Source organism: Neodiprion lecontei, chromosome 5 (assembly GCF_021901455.1).
Source record: "Neodiprion lecontei isolate iyNeoLeco1 chromosome 5, iyNeoLeco1.1, whole genome shotgun sequence".
Classification (NCBI taxonomy): domain Eukaryota; kingdom Metazoa; phylum Arthropoda; class Insecta; order Hymenoptera; family Diprionidae; genus Neodiprion; species Neodiprion lecontei.
Genome location: NC_060264.1, coordinates 22,268,949 through 22,292,544, shown reverse-complemented (window position 1 = coordinate 22,292,544; position 23,596 = coordinate 22,268,949). Strand labels below are relative to the sequence as shown.

The 23,596-nt window shown below is 40.3% G+C and overlaps 2 protein-coding genes across 4 annotated transcripts; one reads left to right on the top strand and one right to left on the bottom strand.

The window, feature by feature from the left end:
* Nucleotides 1-2,727: 2,727 nt before the first annotated feature.
* On the bottom strand, nucleotides 2,728-6,905 carry LOC107221440 (prolactin regulatory element-binding protein). Of its 3 annotated transcripts, none has more exons than XM_046739775.1 (5): nucleotides 6,769-6,905; nucleotides 6,079-6,623; nucleotides 5,323-5,717; nucleotides 3,765-4,459; nucleotides 2,728-3,279 (listed from the first exon to the last, which is right to left on the bottom strand). In XM_046739775.1, exons 2-5 carry the CDS (start codon nucleotides 6,214-6,216, stop codon nucleotides 3,194-3,196), a joined length of 1,314 nt encoding a protein of 437 aa, XP_046595731.1. In that variant the 5' UTR covers nucleotides 6,217-6,623; nucleotides 6,769-6,905; the 3' UTR covers nucleotides 2,728-3,193. The 3 variants fall into 3 exon arrangements, with proteins under 3 accessions (XP_046595731.1, XP_046595730.1, XP_015515919.1); XM_046739774.1 differs by having other exon boundaries at nucleotides 6,774-6,890; XM_015660433.2 differs by lacking the exon at nucleotides 6,769-6,905 and having other exon boundaries at nucleotides 6,079-6,762.
* A 1,932-nt stretch (nucleotides 6,906-8,837) lies between these two features.
* On the top strand, nucleotides 8,838-14,480 carry LOC107221432 (venom dipeptidyl peptidase 4). The gene is made up of 12 exons (XM_015660423.2): nucleotides 8,838-9,328; nucleotides 9,808-10,077; nucleotides 11,026-11,100; nucleotides 11,322-11,374; nucleotides 11,536-11,732; nucleotides 11,937-12,106; nucleotides 12,379-12,479; nucleotides 12,578-13,044; nucleotides 13,109-13,400; nucleotides 13,487-13,681; nucleotides 13,793-13,953; nucleotides 14,031-14,480. Exons 1-12 carry the CDS (start codon nucleotides 9,314-9,316, stop codon nucleotides 14,351-14,353), a joined length of 2,319 nt encoding a protein of 772 aa, XP_015515909.1. The 5' UTR covers nucleotides 8,838-9,313; the 3' UTR covers nucleotides 14,354-14,480.
* Nucleotides 14,481-23,596: the final 9,116 nt, after the last annotated feature.

Genomic DNA, 23,596 nt, shown 5'->3' with positions numbered 1-23,596 from the left:
GCTGAAAAATATCGGAAACACAGGAACTCGTTTTTTGGCTGTAACTTTTGATCCGTTGATCGCTGCGTATTGGGACTGCGCTCAATCGATTTCTCTTGCAAAAGTACGTCGATATAGTGCGCCAAAGAATTTATCCAAGCACTTTTCAGAATTGCGAAAATTTTCGCCAAAAATACAAAGGGGTTAGCCTTACTTATTTTTTAGGGAAAAAATTTTTGGTCTCAAATTCGATTTGTATGACCCTTTTCTGCCTGAATGGGCCACCAGGAACTCAGAAAACGCTGCAAAAAGTGCGTAGAACCACCAGCAGAGAAACAACGATGGAAAGAGCACCAGCTGAAAAATATAGAAAACACAGGAACTCGTTTTTTGGCTGTAACTTTTGATCCGTTAATCGCTGCGTATTGGGACTGCGCTCAATCGATTTCTCTTGCAAAAGTACGTCGATATAGTGCTCCAAAGAATTTATTCAAGCACTTTTTAGAATTGCGAAAATTTTCGCCAAAAATACAAAGGGGTTAGCCTTACTTATTTTTTGGGGAAAAAATTTTTGGTCCCAGATTCGATTTGTATGACCCTTTTCTGCCTGAATGGACCACGAGGAACTCAGAAAACGCTGCGAAAAGTGCGTAGGACCAACAGCAGAGTGATGACGATAGGAAGAGCACCAGCGGAAAAATATCGAAAACACAGGAACTCGTTTTTTGGCTGTAACTTTTGATCCGTTGATCGCTGCGTATTGGGACTGCGCTCAATCGATTTCTCTTGCAAAAGTACGTCGATATAGTGCGCCAAAGAATTTATTCAAGCACATTTTAGAATGACGAAAATTTTTGCCAAAAGTACAAAGGGGTTAGCCTTACTTTTTTGGCATGCTTTGACCGAAAAACTTCTGGTCTCAGATTTGATTTGTACGACCCTTGTCTGACTAATTGAACCATTCAGAACTCAGAAAACGCCTCAAAAAGAGGGTGGGACCAACAACATAGAAATTACGAAGGACATCTTTCGTTTTCTTGTTGTTACTCTTGATACGAGTCTCGCAGCGTATTTCGACTGCGCGCAATCGATTCGTTTCGCAAAATCACGTCGATACAACGCATCAAGGAATTGATTTTAGCATCATTCAAAATCTTCAAAAATTCCACCAAGAATTCAACGGGGTTAACCTTACTTAGGAGACAGGATTTCATGATTCGAGCCGACAGATTATTCCCCGTGAAAATCAGTTGCCGAAAAAAAAATAGCCGTCGAATTTTCAATAATGTTATTTATGTAGTTTTGAACGTTTTAAATCTTGCCCTGTGAGAAAAAGAAATGTTCACACACCTTTTTTAGCACTTCGAAGAACCATGAATTGACAATAATCAATATTTAGCATTTCAACAATTGAGAAGAAAAATGTGGATTGGTAAGTACGTCAATGTTATGCAGAAGGTGATGTAAATTTTGTTAGCCATTTTTCATTATATTTTCAAAATGTTGCATTACTGAAATCCGATGTTGACACTTCACCAAAATTTGAAATATATTTACAAGACTCTTCATGCCACTTAGTTTGCAACGAACCCCGTCACAGATTTATTCTTATTATTCATTTTTTTACTCGCAATTCAAAATTGACTTTGTAGAAAAATTTGAAAAAATAAATTGAGTATCTCAGAGATGCTGCTTTTGCTAATAAAAGATTTAATATATTCAGGTAAATATAAACGATACACGTTCATGTATTTGATTGATATTTATTTGTCCGTTGTATAATTATAGCGTACATATTTTTCATGCGACATTTTCTCAACTTTTAAATTTCGCAACGAGGACGGTACGTTACCAATGTTTTGCACGATATAATTCTTGCTTATGAAGAAGTTCTTTTATCGGCATGGTCAGTTACTTGGTTGATAGTACACGAAACTGCTAATACCCACAAAACCATCCAGTTCCAGCGAACTATTACGAAAAATAACTCAGGGCTGTGAGCCTTGATACCCATGTATCTTGAGAGGTTGTTCGTTAAAAAATTCTTAAAATTGACCGAATGACAGCCAAAAGTGTAAAGATATGCACAGTACTCCAAACTCATAGTATCGCAAATACCAATTAAATTTGGCATCAATTGAGACCCACAAGTCCCTTTTGTCGATAAGTAAAGTGAAATAAAACGCACAATCATCTAGTTTATGTTATTTTCAAATTCGGCTGGAACACATCGAAAACACTACCTTCTTTATCGTAAGACCCTTCGGATTTTTGATGCAGAAGCCCGGCGTCCGAGTAATGACTGACGCAAGAATACGGTCCAAGGTTTAGGGCAATAACGTTGGTGTCCGTGAACACAACATATTTGTTTTTTTTCGAATCAAAGTCAATAAAATGAAAATGAAGAGTAAAAAAAAAACATATTCTAAATACATAGTCTTCATTTATCGCATCCTGAATCAACTTTGAAAAATAGCGCTTCAAAGGATGTCTAACCCCTTGAGAATTTGAATCAATGTTTTTTAGTCCATTTTGATATATGCATTGTCTTAATTATCAACGGCACCAGATTTTTCTCTCTTTGCTTTCATTGCTGTGCTCATACATTTTTCCACGGAAGAACCTCCCTCGCTTAATCGTCATCGCAAATACACAACGTGGCTCACATCTGAGATTCAGAGTATTTCGAATTCTGCACCAAGTTAAGATTTCAATGGATTGTTCGGAAGAAACAAGGAATCATCGTTGTACTAACAATAATTGCCCATTCATTTATTTACAGTAGCTAATTATAACTCATTCACCGAAATGGACAAGACCTACTTAAATTTTATTTAAAGTCATAATTAACGGTAAAAAATATGCCCCTGTTGATATACATATCAAACGGAATACGAGTCGTATATCAGAAACAAATAAAATGACTGAAAGTTTCGAAGCCAAATGTTGTTCAGTAAAGTGATCTTGTTGATTTCCAGGATTTATTTATTGTCGTACTTAAACCCGACAGTAAATCGCGGCGTCAAATTAATCATCTATCTTATATACAAAAAAATATTTCATAACAGCGTAACCTCTATGAATAAATAAAGAGCATTTAAAACTCTCAGAGTTCATATCCCATTTTGTCTTTTCTTATCCTATTGGCGATAATTTTCAATCACTCAACATGTCTTGCTACGTCATTCATTATCTTCGCTTCTTCGTGCATGGGTCATATACCGAGATAGCTGCAGACTACGAAAGCTCCAAATATGCTCAAGACGATCAGAACAATCACGATCCAGAACGGCAGCGTGTCTGTAAGAACGAGAACGAAAAAAGTCAATTATCTCATCATTTGCTCCTATGATTTATACAGACTATCTTCGTCTTAAGATCCGTGTTCAAAACGTTCAAGTTTTAGCATTTTAGACAAAATAACATTTCACATGTTTCACGATAACGACTTTGAACAGTCTAAATTTACAGTAATATGAAACTTTTTTTTTATGTATCTCAGAGCAAACTCAGCACCGAATTTGCCGAACATCCCTGAAAATCAAACATATCTCTGACGCTTCTGGTTCAAAAATATCCTGTGATATTATCCAGGAATATTCAGAAAATTCTCGTTTACAAATAATGTTGCAAAGAACGAACTTTCACAGAAGTATCTCATTGATCTTTGAAACTAGGTTGATTTTTTTTGTCGAGTCTTTGAGAGCTCTGAGCTTTGTCAGAGTGATTTTTACAACCAAGGATAAAACTTTCAAGTCAAATATAAGCGTGTCGGTGTCACTCACGTCTGAATGGAATGCTGTGAACACATATCCTGTTGTCGACAGAGATGCTGACGACGGCCGCCTCAGTGTTGCTGGTGATAGCAGGGCCGTCGAGTTTCGTTGGTAGGAATTCAAGGCCGGTGATGAACATGCTGTGGGCGCTGGGAACATGCAGAACACGCTGGAGGCTGAAGGCGATGAAGATATCAACGTTGCCGGAGAACATTGTGCCGACAGCCACGAACCTGCCATTATCGGAGACGGCCAGAGCTGACAGGGTCTCCTTGTAGGGCGCAGACTTGAGCACGACGCCGCCATCGGCGTCCCAGAGTTGAAGAAAACTAAGGTTCTTGCTAGACGTGGAGTTTGAGAGGATGAACAATTGCGTCCTCGCCTTGTCCTCCTCCACAAGGCGGAACCGGCACCGCTTGTACATATACTTCGTGCCTTCCGGAACCGCCCAACATAGCTCTTTCCGTTTCTCTCCGGAAGCTACGTCCCAGATGAACCCCTTTCCATCCTTGGCTATGGTCGCCAAGCTCTCGCCTTCTGGGCTGAAGTCCATATCATCTATCTCCTTAGTGTGCCCAATCATCTCGTGCACCTTCGTCATGTGTGGAAACTTCCACAGACGAACACAGCCGTCTGTTCCTCCAGTCGCCATGTACTTTCCTGTTGGACTCACTCGCACTATTCGCTGCAACGGCTCGATTTTACTGAGAAAGTTTAACGGTTCGATTAGTACAGCTCTATATCCATAGCTATTATATTGTGATCGGCAAGTCTTTAAGGTTTCGGGGTGAAGGAAAATGTACACCTTCATCGCTCTTTACAAAAACGCACAAAGTATAAATCGATTACAAGAATGGTAATAGCATTACAGAGATTACAAAGGTTACAAATTGATATAGGTTACAATTTCAGAGACTATAGACATTGATATAGGTTACAATTTCAGAGACTATAGACCAGTTAAAAGAGGCTACAAGGTAATAGAGACGGAAAAAAAAAATTACAAGGATTACAAAAAATTGTAGAAATGAATACAAGGTTATACATTCTACAAACAAAAATTGAAGTAAAATCGCAAGGGCCAAAAGGTTGCAAATATTGAAAACAGATCACAGAGGTGACAAAGATAAAAAAATTGATTACACTAATCACAAAAATAATAGTAATGAACGAAATATTACAAGAACTACAATCAGATTACAGAGATCACAAACACTTTACGAGGTGTTAAAATTATAAATGTAATATATAAAAGTGAAAGAATTATCAAGATTGCTCAGGGGTTTAAAAGAATATTACGAAAATTACATTGAGTATACAAAGATAAAAAAAAGTACATATATTACAGGAGATTATAAGACGATAGAATATTCTATGTAAGCCAGATTGCAACAGTAATTAGCTTCATGGTGAATCAAGACTTCGATGACATGATTTAATGAATTTCGAGTAGAGTCCAGCGCCACTCAGATTTGAGAATGATTTCGATGTGTGGCAATCAGCAGTTATTTCTCTCTATACTTTATGAACATCTCCCACTTGCAGGGTCCTTGCTCCAAAATCTTACCTAAAATCAGTCTGAATGCTGTCAGCTGGTTTGATGACGAGCTGCAGCTTTTTGTGCCTGACGTTAGAATTGCTGTCGACAACTTCCTCGACTCTCTCCTGTTTCAGCTTTTCCTTTTCCCTCTCTGCATCATCCCTCTCGCTTCTTCTGCGCTGCCGGAGTCCCGCTGTGCCTGTTCCGGTTACACTTCCCTTAGCGACTTCTCCGTTCTCAAGATTAATTATCTTCATGTTGACGTTGTATAATTGGCAGTGGCTCTCCTGTCCAGCCACAACCACAGTCCTCTTCCCATCATTGTGAGATGCACAGTTCATCACCACACTGGGTCCTGTTTCATGTCTCGTCACCTCCTCTGCCACAAACTGAACTCCGTCATGGAAAAGCTCGAATATCTCCTATAAAATAACAAAGAAAAGTAATTGAAGCTTTGGTTAGAGGATTTATGTCGCTTGTTAGGTATTTGTGTTAGCGAAGCTGCAGCGACAGAATTTCAATTCAGCATCGTTTAGTTTTTTCCACTCGTTCAAGCCATCGATAAACTAGGCAGAATGAGAAAACATATGTTGAATATCAGTTTTCTTTGCTTTCTCTCCAAGCTGTCAATGGATATATCAGTAGCAAAGCAAGCTTGAATTGCTTGTTGTTATTCTACTAAGCTATAGTTTTGCAGATAAATTCGAGCATGAAGTTTAGTTTGTGTTGGACTTGCTTTTGTCTATTCATGAAGTTATTATCGCTCTCAGTCATCATACTCACAAACCCATTAGCTACGCCAGTTTTTGAGGAACCACCACCGCCGCCAACCAAGACATGACGACTAGTCAGCATTTGGAGCGTGTACAGCGGGAAGTTGACTCTGGCTAAAAGCCCACCGTTAGATCGTCTCGAAGGCATTGCTCGTTTTTATCTTGGTTGATTGCCTGATTTGCCAGATGTTACACTACAGGAACAGTTTTGTTGATTATTGTTTTTTTTTTTCCTTTTTCTCGTTTTATATCGAGTTTTTGTAATATGAACTATTTTTATTATTATTGTTATTATAGTTGCTTTTGTTATTTTTATTATTTATTTTATTTTTGGTTCTTTGTTTTCTATCTTGGTGGGGTTAGAATCGTGGCTGTTTTCCTTAGACTCGAAAGCGGTCGATCGATGACGTCGGGTTGATTGTCCACATTTTGCTAGACTAGTATCGTTATATTTCCTCTCCGATAATTAATTATCCGTTGATTTATTCATTTCGACTGGCACAATAATACGGCGTCAATATACTAGTTTTCATTTATCGACTCCAGTCGTTATACCTGCAAGGTTGACACCATATAATTAACCCGGCTATCACCGTGACAGCGTGTCAATAATGCGAATTAGGTTAAGAAACTACGATCTTCTGCAACACCGAAGGCCGTACAACTTCTCCTGTCGCCGTATTTCCCGTCTTATGCCTACCGTACCCTGCTGATTTATTCCTCATCTAGGCGCTGGCCCCGCAACGCCACGTTCCACGTGTTCACGTAGGTATTCGACATACTTCACGTCACTGAAATGTATTATTTCGCACACAGAGAAGGATAGCTCAGTGGAGTAGCTTTGTCCCTTTCTGTACAATCGGGTGAAAATATTTTGAGCGGCATGACAGGTTGCAGCGTATCAGGCTGCAGCGCGTAAATGGCGAGTATAATATTACGAATATTATTAACTGACTGTACGCAGTGCGAAGGAGACAGATATACCCCGCCAAGCTATCTCTTTCTGCGCGCGCCCCACCGCGACAGTTGGCGTTCCAGTTTTATGATATTTCAGTGCTTTACGCCAATGCGAATAATCAATTCTGCCGTGCATAGAGACCTAAATTTGTCGCTCGCTAGTGCCCTCTGGGTAATTCTGACGGCATAGTTAGGAAGGTACTGCAGAACGTCGGATGGTTATCAAACTGAGCCTGATTCGGGTTGAGTTACCTTCTGAGTTACTCAGTTCGCCAGATGGTGAGCCCAAGTTCATAACTGCCGAATTAATGAAAATTAATGATAATAATCGAATTCGTCAATAATGTTTGGACCGTACGTGAATTGAACGTATGTATGGATCAGTGGTATACATACAAATCAGATTGAATTGTAATATGTGTGGATCGCATTTGGGACTTGCGTGGAATTTGCCTATATGTGATTTACACATGTGACTCTTAGGCTCTGGTCACACTTGTCGTTGCAAGATAGTGTTATTCAAACACTTCCGTCGTTTGAATATATCCGCGTTCAATAATTAGAGTAGAGAAACCGTTGAAACCCAAGCGTAGATTTTCTCGACTCAGTTTATAATTATACGTCATATAATTTTGTTTGAAAAAATTTTGTAAGGTACAATTTTGTGGGATATAATTTGTATGTATAATTTTGTCGAATATAATTTGAAGCGGTTTGATTTTGTGTGGCATAATTTTGTGTGGTACAATTATGTGTAGAGTAATTTTGTGGCGAATAATTTTCGGGTGATATCAATTTGTGGAGTACAATTATGTGTAAAACAATTATTCCTGACAAAACTGCCCCACTGAAAATTATTCTACACCAAATTATGCCACATAATATCATTCGACACATAATTATACGACTCAAAATCATTCTACTTGGCATAAATGTACCTGATTGCCTGAGAAACGTCGTGGTTCTCGAAGTCCTGTTGAGATAGTCAATTTCCGGTACACCGAATGACTTTTGGCTTTCATATTGTTTGGATCGAGCTCCCAATTTCTACAGTGGCATACCTGCGTGCACTTAGCAGATAACACATGCATGTATGTATAACCAAACACCCGAGAGCGCGACACGGCGGTCGCATAGTTCAGCGAACAACTAATTGAGCTGGTTGTCCAATTCATTCTGGTACAGGTGTAAAATCGATTCTACACGACATGCATTCTCTTACTCCTGTTGCTCCTCCTTCTCTAACTCCCACTTTTCCTCCCCTGGATTATAATAGGAATTTGGCTAGGGATTACACCAATTTAGCAGCGTGAACCATGCAATTTACAGATTGAATCGTCAGGAAATTGCACCGCTTCCCTTTTCGGAAATACGTTTACATAAAAGCATAAGAAATTCCAGAGCCGAAAGTTTCCATGGAGCTAGTTATCTTTGAACAGAACCACCTCTTGAAACGCTCTTATGGACATTTTGTTTTTAAATTAGTCCGGATATTTCAAACGATCGATCAAATGATCCGACATATTGAAATTCAAAAAAAAACATTAATTATTTTCAAAATTACCAAGATATCGCGGGAAGACCAATGACCCCGTTGACTAAGAGAGCTACATATGTGGAATCAATTACACGAGCGTACAGAATGATGGGAAGTTTTCAAATACGTGTAAGCAATATCTTCTTATCTCATCATAATAATATCGAGACATGGGTTCGACTGACCGGCTCTCGAAATCTTTGTCAAAGAAATAAGGAATGTCCAAAGGTACTGGTTTTGGACTCGTCATACTCATCGCAGAGACTTGAGCATATCTCAAGTGCTAGCTGACCAATAGCACAAACCAGTTCCGCACGTTTGGTGAAGTCAGTTTGACAATATCCACCACCGGAGTGTGAAGTGATAGAATAGATATCAGTCTTGTCGCGAGCATCGCTATAAAATAGCAGAGTGTCGACATCGCGAAAATATCTGGTTTATTACAGCTGGTAGTGCGAGCGTCCCGACGGCCTGCGGAATTGCGGACGTCGTGGAAATTATCAATTTTCTCAACGCGCGGTGCTGAACGACAAAACAAAAGGAAGAAGAACGGGAGAAAGAAGGATAAAAGACTTTAGTTTACTCTTTTACTCGGTGTGTATGTTACAGTGACGCATCTCTACGTTATAACATCTCGCCAAAAGTTCAACCGGATCTCAGAGAGTCGATCGATCAACTTTTCTTTTTCATTTTTTGATTCTCTCATCCTCAACGTCACCTCTACGTAACTGCAGCTTCATTTTCACCTAGGATGACGCTGAGAACGGCAAGTATCTTCATCGTGACCGTGTCAAGTTGAAAATTATCATAGAATTTGATAGCTGCATTTATTGCGACACGAAAATTTTCACACATCATTGAAACAAAAATGAATTTCCTGTTTAAGTCTTACCCAGACTTATTTTTCTCCTATGTTAAAGTAGCTTGAAGTAAATAACAATGGTAGTAATTTAACAACACCAATTTATATTATGCAATGTGAAAACAAATATTATTAATAATAGTTTCCCTTAATTAGGAATAATTAATCTTGTATTTCTTCTGTTTTTCTGCAGCCCAGAGCAGTATTGCAGCTATTCATCCAAAAACAATTTACCGTTAATCTCGAACAAATGAATAGTATTTGTTTATCAGCGTTTACGTAACGGATGTTTCTACTTCTTCTTTCTTTACATTGAACTCGAGTCAATTTGGATTCAAATGCGTATTTCTTTCGTTGTTGATTATTCTCATTGCTTTTGGCAGTGCCTATTGGGAATTTTTCTGACCGGTTTGGCCGGCCTCGGAGCCGGACGTCCATCCGATGAACCCGTGAAGGTACAGATCCGTGAGGATGACGACCTGGTCCCTGTTACGTTGGAAGACATCTACTCGGGATATTACTCGGGAACATCGTTCAACGGCAGTTGGATTTCAGCAAACGAGATTATGTTCCGAGAGAGCGGCTCCCTCAACGTTCTCACGTACAACGTCGAGGATTTTACAACGTCCACTTTTCTCAATGCTACTGTACTGGTGAGAAATAAAAAGAAGGAGCCCAGTCAATTTTCAACAAATTTAAAACAAACACGGAGAAGAATGATTTATCAGATCCACTGAAAAATTGTATTTAAACTCGCTCCAAACGTTTAAATAGAAAAAAAATTTCGTACCAATGAACCGATTTTGAAGGTTTGCTCTACATTTGGTTTGAAAAGGGAAAAAAATCTAATCAGATACTTGATTTGTTTTAATGATGACTATTTAAAAATCAGTTGATTGTATCCATATACAAATTCAATTTGTTTACAGGATATTTCACTTCTTCTACCACATTTTTTTCTGCTCTTCTTTACTGTTTTATATTTCTGTATTGCTAATTCAGAAATAGTGAATTTCGAATTTCCTTTTATTTGCTTTATTTTACTTATTTTTATTTAACGTGTAAAGCAAAAACGTATAGAGATTTTGAAATGAAAACTAGTATTGTAAGAAGTGGTGTTTTGCGCCGACGATTTTATTAATACCTGTACAACTGTATATCAATAATGTACACGACACAATATTTCACTTGAAGCGACGAACCAACGCCTCGAGGATTAACAGTCGTATACAACCATATACCTACAACGATATATTGATAAAAATGCGCGATGTGAATTTATTGTCTCTGATATCGCATACTTGACATACCGTGTCAAACAAATTTGATAATCATGACAGTCTAACGATGATTAAGAACTCCGTTTTTTTTTCTCCTCCACAGATTCGATTATTTAATACTTATTATTTTCTACATTCATTTTAACATCGCGAAGAAAATTATCATTGTCATTATTATTATTAGGATAATTTTATCTCACATCCGCACCGATGAAATAAATGTTTTCGGCAGATGATTCGACACTTTAGTTTTCAACTTTTACCTGCACTACAGGAAGAACTGTTGATTATTAACATTTTTTTCCAAATTCTCTGGCTCAGACTGATTGGAACGCTACAACTTATTCCTTGTCTGCCGACGGCGCCTACGTTCTTATCGGTCACTCGGCCGTCTCGGTAAGTAAAACGTGTCATTTTTCACTTCCACTATTCAACCCATTTCTAAGTTCGTTGTTTGTTTTCACATCTGTTTATCACTAAAAACTTCTTGAGAAGCTCATGTGATAAAAGTTTCTGAAAAATATTCAGTGAGAACAAAGAAACGAAATAAAAGAACAAGTATTTTAGTATCGAACGGTATTTTCTCAATCTTCTCTCGTTTCTTCCACTATCTGCAGGGATTCAGACATTCGGTGTTTCGGAAATACGTCGTTTACGAAATTGCCACCGAGTAAGTATACAGGAAGTTAATTATAGCAGTTATTTTTTGAAGTTACAAAAAATCTGGCGTTTTTCCTCGGCAAATTTTATCCGTTACACAGAATAATTTTTATTTTTTTTTGCTAAATTCTTAATGCTCGCTGTTAAAAGTTTGTATTTTTTTTCGTTTAGAAATTACGTCGAGGTAGCGGACGGGGAAACTCTACCCCTTGCCAAGTGGTCACCGGTTGGCAACTCACTGGCCTTTGTTCTGGAGAACAACGTTTACTACAGAGAAATTTCTGACGGCAATGTTACCGAGAGACAGCTCACGTTCAATGGAATTGAAGATGTTATTTACAACGGGGTTCCCGATTGGGTTTACGAAGGTTTGTGAAACGGATGGATGAAGACAAGAGTGAAAACAAACGAAACAATAAGGGAAAAAAGCAAAATCAATAGAACTTGAGATCTTTCAAAAATTTTTGTTGATGGCTTTATTCATTTCGATTCATCAAATACACACAGATGCGAAATATCTTCATGAAAATCGGTGCTGAAAATTAAGTTTCTAATCGAATCGTACCTTTCAGAGGAAGTACTAAGCGCCGGAAGTGCCCTCTGGTTTTCTCCGGATGGTCAGCGGCTGGTGATCGCATCCTTCAACGACACGGATGTCCTAGAAGCAGAGTACTTCTATTACGGTGAACCTGGAGACCTCGAATATCAGTATCCTGAGAAAGTCACGCTGAAGTATCCAAAGGTGACTATTGATGTCTGACTAGTGGCAATGAATTCCTAGGGACATTTTTAGAGATCATAGTTTCTTCATCCGAAGCACGTCTTTCAGAACCATTTTTCGGTATATATACAATTCGATGATGTGATAGAGAGTACGAGCCATGAACAGGATTGCTTTTGAATTATCTGAGCTGCTAGAAGACGCGGAATAAATTCAGAACACGAGAGCCATTCCCAGCTTGTTATGGAAATTTCAAAAATGACTTCGAAACATGTTATTTTATGTTTGTTCAGGCTGGGACGACTAACCCTACAGTCACTTTGAATCTGATTGACTTGAGCAACAGTTCAGCATCGTGGATCGACTTATCAGCGCCCGAAGATGTTGTGGGAGAGTGAGTAAGCAAAAGAGCGATCAACGACCATTTCTGACAATCACTTAATAACCGGTCGAATCTTTATATGGTTAAAAATTTGCTCTTTCACTTACTAGGGACCACATCATCTTCACAGTGGCTTGGCTAACGGAGGACTTGGTTGTCGGAACATGGACAAACCGAGTCCAGAACGTGGCACAGCTCGTTCTTTACAACGCCTCAACTGGCGAAGGATCGAACCTACTCACAATCGAGGAATCCGAAGGTTGGGTCGAGGTGCCGACGCCGATTTATCACGAGGGTTCGGTCCTCCTTCTGACGAACCAGGACTCAGGAACGTCTGCCGGGTCCTTCTCACATCTGACCAGATTTACTTTGAGCAATGGCGTTCTCTCGAACGAGACTGACCTCAGCCCCGGAAGCCAAGCCGTGACTTCTCTAATCGGGGCCGACAGCCTGAATGAGAGGGTCTATTTTCTGGCAACTGGTGATGGCGCCCCAAGCCAGAGGAACTTGTACGTCGTTCCTCTAGATGGCTCAGATTCACCAACCTGTATTTCCTGCGCCATAGAGACCCCGGAAGGTGAGAGAAAACAGGAAACGAGATCAAAAATGGGATATTTTCATTCACCGTTTGATTCCTCCAGGTAATAACTGTCTCTACGCTGCGGCCAGCTTTTCGAGCGATTTCTCCCACTACGTCGTGACGTGCTCAGGTCCGGACCCAGTCACAGTCAGAGTATACAACTCGAGTCATGAGCAAGTGCTGTCCTGGCAAGAAAACGAGACTCTGAGGGCAAAGATCAGCCTCGTTCTCAAACCGGTCATCAAGGATTTCTACGTCACCGTAAATGGCTACAATGCAAAGGTCAGGCTTCGACTTCCCCCCCAGCTCGATGAAAGCGATACTGATACAAAGTATCCGATGCTTGTCTACACGTGAGTCTTTTTTCGCGTTACTGCTTTTTCTTTTTGTGATGCTGGAAAGACGATTTTCGTCTTATCTCATCCGCGCCTGATTACAGCTACGCAGGTCCAAACAGTGCGAGAATAACGGAGTCCGGCTCTTACGGTTTTTGGAACTACATGGCGACAAACCGGAGTGTGATTCACGCTGAGATCGATGGTCGAGGAAGTGCCTACAAGGGTAGCAACATGCTTTACGAGATCTACAGGAATCTTGGAACCGTCGAAATTCAGGACCAGATAGCCGTTACGAAGTAAAATAAAATATCACGCTTTCCTGTCTATCGTTGGTGCTATTTTCACCGATGACTCGAATATCCATTTAATCTGTACCAAACCTTAAAAATGTTTGTCCATCATATTAGAGCACTCCAGGAAACTTACGGATGGATTGACGCGGATCGAACTGCAATATGGGGCTGGAGCTACGGCGGTTTCACTTCGACCATGGCTCTCTCTACCGATACTGACTCCGTCTTCAAATGTGCCATCGCCGTGGCGCCAGTGTCGTCATGGATCTATTACGGTACCGGTCCTTCGCAATACGAGCAAAATCACTCTCCTTCTTTCCTAATTCATTTCATCCACTTCTCAATGATTCAGACTCGATATACACTGAGAGATACATGGGACTGCCAACGGAGGACGATAATCTTGCTGGTTACAACGCCAGCGACGCAACGAGACTGGTTGAAGGTATTCGAGGAAAGAAGTACATGCTGATCCACGGGACGGCCGATGATAACGTCCACTATCAGCAGGCTTTGGCTCTTTCCCATGTTTTGGCGGCTGCAGATATTCAATTTGAGCAAGTCTCCTACACCGACGAAGCCCACAGTTTAACCAGCGTTTATCCTCATCTTTATCATACCATGGATAAATTTTGGGGAGATTGTTTCGGCCTCGAGGATATTTACTCGACGTGATGTATTATATGAAAATATAAGTTGAGATGCACAGAATGCGTCATATATTGATGTGTAAAATATCTTTTGTTATTATTTTTGCTGAATACCTGAGAATAAATTGGTTTTACACCATGCGATATACATATTTACTTTTACTGGTTTTCTCATTTTCGTTATTCTCACGTTTCACTCCATCTGTTTTTTTCTTTGGTAACTGAAAAAAGCTGAGTTTGGATAAAATATGAATTTAATCGATCTGCCTCCCGTTCTCTGTAAAAGCAGAATTAGCATGAAGCCGTCTACATAGCTCGGTGAATAACTAATTGAACTTGTCCTATTATACCTTGCACTGATGATGTGAAAATATTGGTTATACCCAACGTTCTTCCACCTACCCCCGATGCTTGTTTTCTTTTTCTCATACTTTTCTTCCTTAAGATGACGTTAGAAATTTAGGTAGATATGCATCACAGTCGACGTGACTGTTGGTTCATATTCGTCGAGGATGGGGTTGAAAACGGTACGTATATATCGGCATAAAACAAGGCTGAGAAGACATGTCGATTTAGCAAATGAATTATTGGTACCAAGTAAAATTGATATAATAATCATGGATTTCAACGTTATCGTTAATGGCCACGGTGCAAAACTGAGACTTCGTCTTCCTCCTCAGTTGAACGAAAGCGATACTCATAGGAAGTACCCGGTGCCTGTAGAGACATGAATCGTTTTGGCTTCTTCTTCGAAGATTGTCTAGACCTCGAAGATCTGTATTCGATAATGCAGTATTTTATTGCAGTTACAGTTATTATAAAGTTGCATCATATTCATGTTGAATTAAACTTTTGATGTTTTTATTGGTATCGGACTTTCGGAGATAAACTTATTTCACACTGTGCAATTTACGTTGTGTCCTATGTCCACATTTTTGAAACATAATGCACTCGTTCCTTATAATTTCATCAAGATTTGCTCTATAGATAGAAACTGGATTGTTCTTGAGTGACAGTCAATTTTTGGTGATTGTTTATGCTTGACAATAATTCTTTACGATTAGCAACCGAAACATTTTGAGACCACTAATTTTTGTATTTTACGGTCGTCTAGAATTGCAATTACAGACACAGCGTTAGTTACATCATGATGTTCGAACTAACTAATATCAAATCAGGAATAAACGGAACTAATTTAAAAACAAGAATTGATTATCGATGCTGCTAACCACATTGGCCTTAATCTTGAAAGGTCCAAAGTGTCAAAGACAGTCAACCCTACGATTCTCATTAAACTCGTTGGTAAGCCAGTGCCATCTACAGAATCATGTCTGAAACTGATAAGAAAAATGTCGGTAACCAACATCGAGTCAATTTTTAGGGTAGTTATTCTACTTTCGAGTTCAAATTTATCCGGGCAGTTCAACCGGTGCATGGATTTATTTCGAGACTCAATCTCAAAGTCAGAACAATAGTTTCAGAGCTGGTAAGTAAAATGAAACCTGCACTGCTGACAGTTGAATCTATAAAACTACCGACTGACTTGAACAAATTTCTACCCGCACGGTTGAGTGCATTGGGATAAGGATATCAGAAGACAACCCTGTTTTGTTTCTCCAAAACAATCTAGGGAGTAAAAATAACTCGAAAACAAGTTATGGGATAAATAGTCTGGGTCGTTTCTTCTTCATGCAGAAATTCAAAAGTTCGGCTCACTCTGATTAACGCAAAATACAAATCAACCAGTTGAAATATCGACTGGTGAATAAAAATAGCCGTAACTGAATTTTTAGAAAATCAATTCCGCTCGTTATTCAAAAGTCCTCTGGTTTCTGGATTTACATGTTGAATTAGCATTTAACCACAATCATGGGATGACACGATATAAATTTTACGATATTCGTCGCCTCATTCATTTTTCAATTTATTGGGGTTTAAGAAATAACGAAAATGCTCGTTTCCGTTGCCAGGATGGCTGACTTCCTATCTAGCTGTTTGCCCAGCAATTAATGGGTTTGTTTCGTGACGCGGAAGCAGCAGAGAAACCGATTATGGACTACTATACGCAATTCCGGTCACCATAATCAATTCTACGATCTTCTGATAACCAATTATAATCCTTCAAGAACAGTATTACTGTTGTTCAAGCTATCCTACGATTCTATCGATCTAATCATCTTGCTAATGATTAATAAACGAAAACATGATTATAGAGAAGGTCCTGACCCAAAAGTCATACTATTAAAGATTTTGAAAAGTCAGCATGCGAGCCGAAGTTCTTCGTCTCGAAAAAAGATCTTCTCATTTTTGGTTCAAAAATATTCGCAAAGGCGTCTTTCGCATTCAGAATATAATTCAAGCATTTTAAGCTTTGCTTGAAAATTATGGTCAATGCTATTTTTGGCACGAAAATATACCTTGAAGGTTATTTTGCTTGAAACGGCCAATTTTCGAAACATAGGAAGTCTTTTGCAGGACTTTTGGCTTTTGGGTTATTCAAGTTGAGCCTCTTCCCGCAACGCGTAAATGCGTCCACATGGCAGATTATACATGTAGGTGTACCTACATATGTACAACCTGAAGCCCAAAGCCGCGGATCGGCGGCCGCATAGTTCGGCAAACAACTAATTGAGCCGCAAGTCTAATTGACTCTGGTACCGGTATACAACCGATTCTACACGAAGTTTATCCGCTGGCTCTTGCAGCTCCTCTTCCTCAAACTCCGACTTTTCATCATCCGGATTACAATTGCAGGAACTTGTCCTAGGTATCACGCCAATTTAGCCACGTGGATGGTACTGTAAACTGCAGATTGATCTGTCAGCGAACAATTTTCACCTCTCGTCTCTCGTCTGTCTGCAAAATACTCTCTACCAGATATCACAATGAATTTCTTTTCAACGGATCTCTGGATTCGAAACTGTTTTTATACACGACTGACGCTAAACAAAACCAAGACCAAAACGATAAAGGAGAGCGAAAGAAAGTTTGAAAACGGTAAAGTGGCCCGACGTCCGTCGAGGAAACTATCTCAATTTATCAATCACCTTCTGCACATGCGGCTTATTTGTCACTTCATACATACACGCAGTCTTGCACACATGCATGCCGTTTCTTAACGTGTATGCAGCGTCGCGGCGCCGCTGTTCTTCCCCTCTCTTCCTCGCCTGTAGCTCGCGATGTCGATATTTGTATGAAACAATTTATTTCCAACGGTGCCAGAAACCATGTGCAGCTGCAGCGAACGATTTGATTCGCATTCCTCGCCTGCGAAGTTTTTCTTTTTACTTTTGTTTCTACATAAAAAACTGTCCCGAGATAAAAAAAATGTCTCATTTTTCATCAATTTTAAACTGTTTGGTTTATAGCATTTTTTTTTTTTTTTTAAATCGGTAAATGCAGTTGACGTAAGAACTACAGTATACGAATTTAGAAATTCAGATCTTCAATTCTTCATTTTTAATTTTAATTTGTTTTTTTTTCGTCATTTTCACTTTTCTTTGTAAAAATGATAATAGAATGATAGTGTGTATAAAAAAATTGCGTTCCGTAAGTGACGATGATCGTGATGTACATCTGTGTATATATCTGTCCCTATGTATCATGCTTGATATACACACACGCACCACCCACAATTCGCGATCATATATCTCATTTGAGGCGACGTACTAACACCCGGAGGATTACCCGTCGCATACCTATACCTATGTACGAACAATATGTATTGATAAAAATATGTACACACCAAGCAAACTTGATGATAACGTTCACGGCAGACTTTAAATTGTCACTCCTGTTTTATAAAACTCATTATTTGTATTTCAAAATCGTGCACTAGAAATTTTGATCTCTTCACCTGCGATATTATACATACACGACACGATAAATTTCAATCTCAAGAATTTCACCCTCGCTGTTTTCAACATATAGGTGTGGAAAAATATAAATACATACATAGTGAGTAAATTATGCATCAGGCTAATGATTATTTATGTATATTTATTTATGCATATTCGTATCGCGTTACTTATTTATTTATTTATTTATACACTCATTCGAGTAGCCTTCCGCCCGAGGGAAAGTTTATTACAGGCTGCATTAATAACCCCCCATTACAGGTGGTTTGGACAGGCTCTGAGTGAAAAAGGAAGGACAAATCACCGACGAAATATAAAACTTTGAAATTTCCCGCTGAAGCAAAGATGACAAGGTGTCCATGTGCCTTCACTTATCGTGTTTCAATCCCGGGAACGGCGGGAGTAAATACCGCGATAACAGCTCAGCCCCCGCCTTCTGCGCTTAAGGGCTCGGAGGCACGTTACAGCAGGTATACCAGGTGAGAAGATGGGTCGAGGTGAGGGTAATTATTAGTTGGCCGGCTGGCGTGTCCCGGAGGCATCAGTCAGGCCGAGCAAGCGAGGCGAGGGTGCCTTGCTTTGCCTTGCCTGACGCGACGCAACTCGACGGGTCGAAATAGCAGACCCTGAACTGATGCTCGCGATGACGATTTGGACGGCGATGGCACGGCCAAGACTTACCTACCACCTTCACTACTCAAGGTTGCATATTGTCGGCATTTCCTGCTGCACTGTGGGTAAAAAATAACATCCGTGATATGACAAGGAGAGTCAAGGATGAAACCTCATACCGAAATCGAAGGTGTGGACTGTCAGGAATGAAGTCATCGGCAGATCGTATGGAGGTGAACAAGGTTCAACTATTCGATGATGATGGCACGATCAAGATTGCATTTTTTGCACGGATCCTGTATGTCAGACTCCAAAATGGAGGATTGGATCCCTTTGCTTCTTCTGATGCCTTAAGAAGATCGTAAGATCGAACTCGTTGTCATGACTAGTCTCGAGGATTCTGGATCGACTGTAACAGTGTCGATAGAGTGTCTCAAGTTAAATGATGGAGTACTTCAAAATCGAATACTAATCACGGATTTCGTGATTCCATGAGATGGAGGATTCAATTCTACAGTTGTCGAAAGCCTCCATCGCGAGCGGAGGGCGACAATGAAGAGAATGTTCGGCGGTTCCGAATGCCAGTATAAAAAGAAGGCCAACAAAGAGTTGGAAAGGGTGAGGCAGGGTAGACAGGGTAGCTGGTCGTGGTGCATTGCAGTTGTGTGGCAGGAAAGGTTAGACAAAAGGTGGTCTATTTCCCAGCGGTGGTGTAGCGGGCTTATACAGCGGGCCGTTTCGCCATTGTCGAGGGAGGACGGAATTGACGCACAATGAGAGGCACCGAGACGCTAGCGCCGCAACGCTTGTCCACACTTACAAAGCATACGCGATGCCGGGTTGGTATCTCTTGGTGTCCCGGACTTCCCTGCCCACCAGACCGGAGGATAATGATCTCTTCAATTCAGGAAATGAAGCAAAGTTTGACCGTACGACGCGCTCCTAAATGCGTCAGACAACGCGTATAACTTGATTCCAAGTCGGTCCACGTGCATGGACGTTCCTTACTCGATATCGCGACCATGGTCGAACTAGTTCACGCCTGTTCATTCCACAATGATTCATGCCACTCTGAGACCTTGGCGAACGGTTATCTCGACTTGTCTGGAGAACGGTAATTAACCGAGTTTGACGGCCGGTGCGGGGCTGGAAAAAAGGATTCCGGTCACGCGACCGGAAGTAGGTGAACCGAAGACTCTGAACCGTACGTCAGAAGACTCCATCGCTGCGTCCTGTTGACGGGCCTCGAACCGGAAGGCGGAAGTGGAGTCATCCAGTTCCAGTCCCGAGGAAGCATTGCGCCATCCGAAGCTGATAACGTCGCGCGTTGAGCCAAAGCTCGATCATCGGTTTCGGTTGCGGAGCTGATTGGCGCCCTTGAACCGGGGTCTTTTGGTGCTTGCAGGAATGAGTTCGGAATCCCTGCTTGACACGCGATGCACCGATGCCTTCGAGGCTGCTCGCGCCGACCGGAGGCAGACACGCACGTCTGACGTCACGCGTGTTTGCATAAACACCCTGGTGGCGGTGGCGCGGCCTCCTTCCTCCCCACCGTTCCCGAGCCAAGGGCATCAATCACCCATCGAATCCGCGTCTTCTTGATCTCGACGCGACGCTACCGCTGCCAAGCTTTATTCTCCTGCGTGACTCACAAATGGGATGCGGTTTAACGGGTGGATACATTTGAATTTCAGTTAGCAAGGGTAGGATGATCATCATAATCATCCTACCCAAAGATCTAAGACTGGTTCACTGATTCGTGAAGAAAATTAAAAATTCAGAAACAACGTCGTCACGCAAACGTGTGTAATGGGAAATTGGTGACAGCGGTGGGATACGAAATATCGGAAAAAGTCATTCCGAGTAAACCGATACCTTGCGGAGCATATGCATATGCACTATAAAATTTCAGATTTCAAAAATTCTCACAAAGAGAATAGGGTTAGGCTAGGTTTGAACAAATGACGAAGGTTTCTATCGACTTTGGTTGATCGGCAGGATGATTGAACACAGGAATGAAAAGAAGGATGAACGTGACAGGTTTGTGGGTAACTGTGAATGCGAATAGATGGAGAATTTTTCACTCATTCTGTCTATGTGTGTGGAGACTTCGTGACTGGTGGAATTTGAGAAAAAAGTACAATGGCTGCTGTTCGACTCGACCTGTGCCTACTTCATCTCCTTGTCGTTCATTGGCATAGGATATTGAACACGTTGATTTAAATTTGAATATTCGATATCGATGATAACTTACCACACTAAAAAGTTGAATCCAGGAAAACGAATATGCGCATACAACCACACGGGGAATAGTTATCCACTTTGAAATGTATATCAGTTAGTCTCGGGAGGCGTCGGTATATTTCAAAGTATACCAAAACAATTTGTCATCTGTTACAATCCGTTGTGAAAGACGTTGAAAGAATAAAATAAAAGTGGGAATAGAAATACAGAAAGGGGAGTGAAGAAAAATTCCAAGCCTATATGTTTCCTATGCATAAACATTCGTTCCCATTTCATTATCACGTGCACCGAGGTAGTTGCGATGTTAACCAAATTACTTGCGTACACCTGGTCCTTGATGCTTTTTTTCCTTTTCTTGTAATTATACATTCATTCTATGAAGGTTAGATTGTAATGGATATTCGAATTTCTTTGCGCCACGCGAAGTTACAGAGACAAAAGAGAAGTACAATAAATAATTGTAAAAAAAGAATTTTCGAGCAGTAAAAAGTCAAAGATGAATGTTAAAATTAGGAGATTTGAACAGGCCGTGGAATTATTTAGATTACCACGTGACAATGACTAAAATAGTAATAATTTTAATCACCACTAATAATAGATTGAATTCATAGATACATATAACAAGTGGGCCAGCAAAGAAGGTTTCTATCAAGCGCGTAAGATTATAATTGCGAAGTCGAATGAAAGCCTTGAATTACTGGAGCATGGTGTACAAGTGAGTTCGTACAGCATAGACTATACACATAATACATACGTAGACGATGACGGTAAATCAGTCAGACTGAATTTGAAGTGAAGAAACTAAAAAAACTGTTTTAGATTAAAACTACTTGCTATGTTTAAGGGTAGAGAAGTGAAAAAAGGGGGTCAAATCGTACAATGGCGGCACTCGAGGATAATTACATTATCAACGATTGCTGAAACGTCGAGGTAAAGGTGGAGAAGGGGGGAGGGGAGGGGGGCGCGAAATGGGTAAACTAATTTTTCGGAGAGCAGCTACTGTCGGCTATCTTCGGTCGCAATAAATCGACGATTAAGTTGTTTATCCCCAGCGGTGTTTGATATCTCGCCAACGCTGCCGGCTAGCTTCCAGACTTCTTGCACAACGGGGGCTGAACAAACTGAGCAAATACGAGATTGATCGACCCTCCAGGAGAGCGGCGCATTATCGCATTTCTCTCTCGCTCTCTCTCTCTCTCTCTCTGTTTTTATCCACGTATGTACAATTTGCTAATCTGTCATACGAACTGGCTGCAGGTAAAAAAATGAAAGAAAGATCTTCAACGTGAGTCCACCTTTTCACGTCTAACTACGCAATAACATGTCCAACCAAAGATCGCTCACGAATCGAACCCTTTGTAATTTCGTTAATTATCACCCGGAACGCGAGGCAATCCATGCAGTTTCCGATCTCGTTGGTTTCCTTTGCGAAAAATGAAGGAAAGGAAAAACAGGAAGAAAGGAAATACAGAATTCGGCATACTTGCGGGTGTACATAAAACTTCTCTCTGTGAACTGATGATATAACGATGCCTGCACGACGGAACCGTAACGAATTTTTGGCACGACACGCGGCTGCGCGATGTAACGCATACATAGGCACACGTAGACATTGTACATATGTATGTATGTAAGTATTATATATACATACACATATATATATGTTTGTGCACGCATTTTCACATGTACATACCTAGCAATCTCTCCGCAGGCGGCCGTCCGCCTCCTCGCTACCCTCGCTGAGCATCTCTTTTCCTCCGATCATGGTTCCCGTCTTTTCATCCCTTGTCGTCGACGTTGCAAAGGGTCGAGCCTAGACGCTACGCGCCCCGCGCCACACGCGTCTTTACATGAGGTTCGAAAATGGTTTCCATAATAGACGCTAGAAACGAAAATTAAACACGTACACTACAACATTTAACACAGTGAATAATTTGTATAACGAATTGAAGCTCGATCAATTTTTCAATACCGATGATTTCAAGATTATTTTTCTACTTCGTATGGACGAGATTAATCATCCGCGCGTCGAAAGCTCAGAGCCTTAGTTTCTGCGGCATGATAAGGCCTCCGTTTCAAAATTTAATATCAATTTTTATCGATACTCCGTATGAATTTGATGTTTGTAAAAAAAAAAAAAAAAAATTAAAAAAACTTTTTTATAACCACGTCGGTGATTTCTTGTTGCCAGGAAGAATTCTCAATTTTCAATCATGATCGATCAAAAGTGTCTTGATTGCTTAAGCCGGCAAAAAAAAAAAAATAATCCCGATAACGTATCTGAGGATGATTTATAACCGATGGGTGAAATGAATGTTTTTATAATCAAGAGAGACGTTGTATACGTACCATCATTACAAAAAGCTCGAAATACCGATTTTTAAACGACAAAAGAAAGAAAAATTAGGGCTCCATTTATCTATCTACTATCTATTTGTTCATCTTTACATCTAAGTCAATCAGAAATGTCAAAGAAATAATCTACTAGTGGCTTTTCCGACGGTCCAATTGTTTCAGGGATTAAAACGCTCGATTGATAACAGGAAAAAAATATG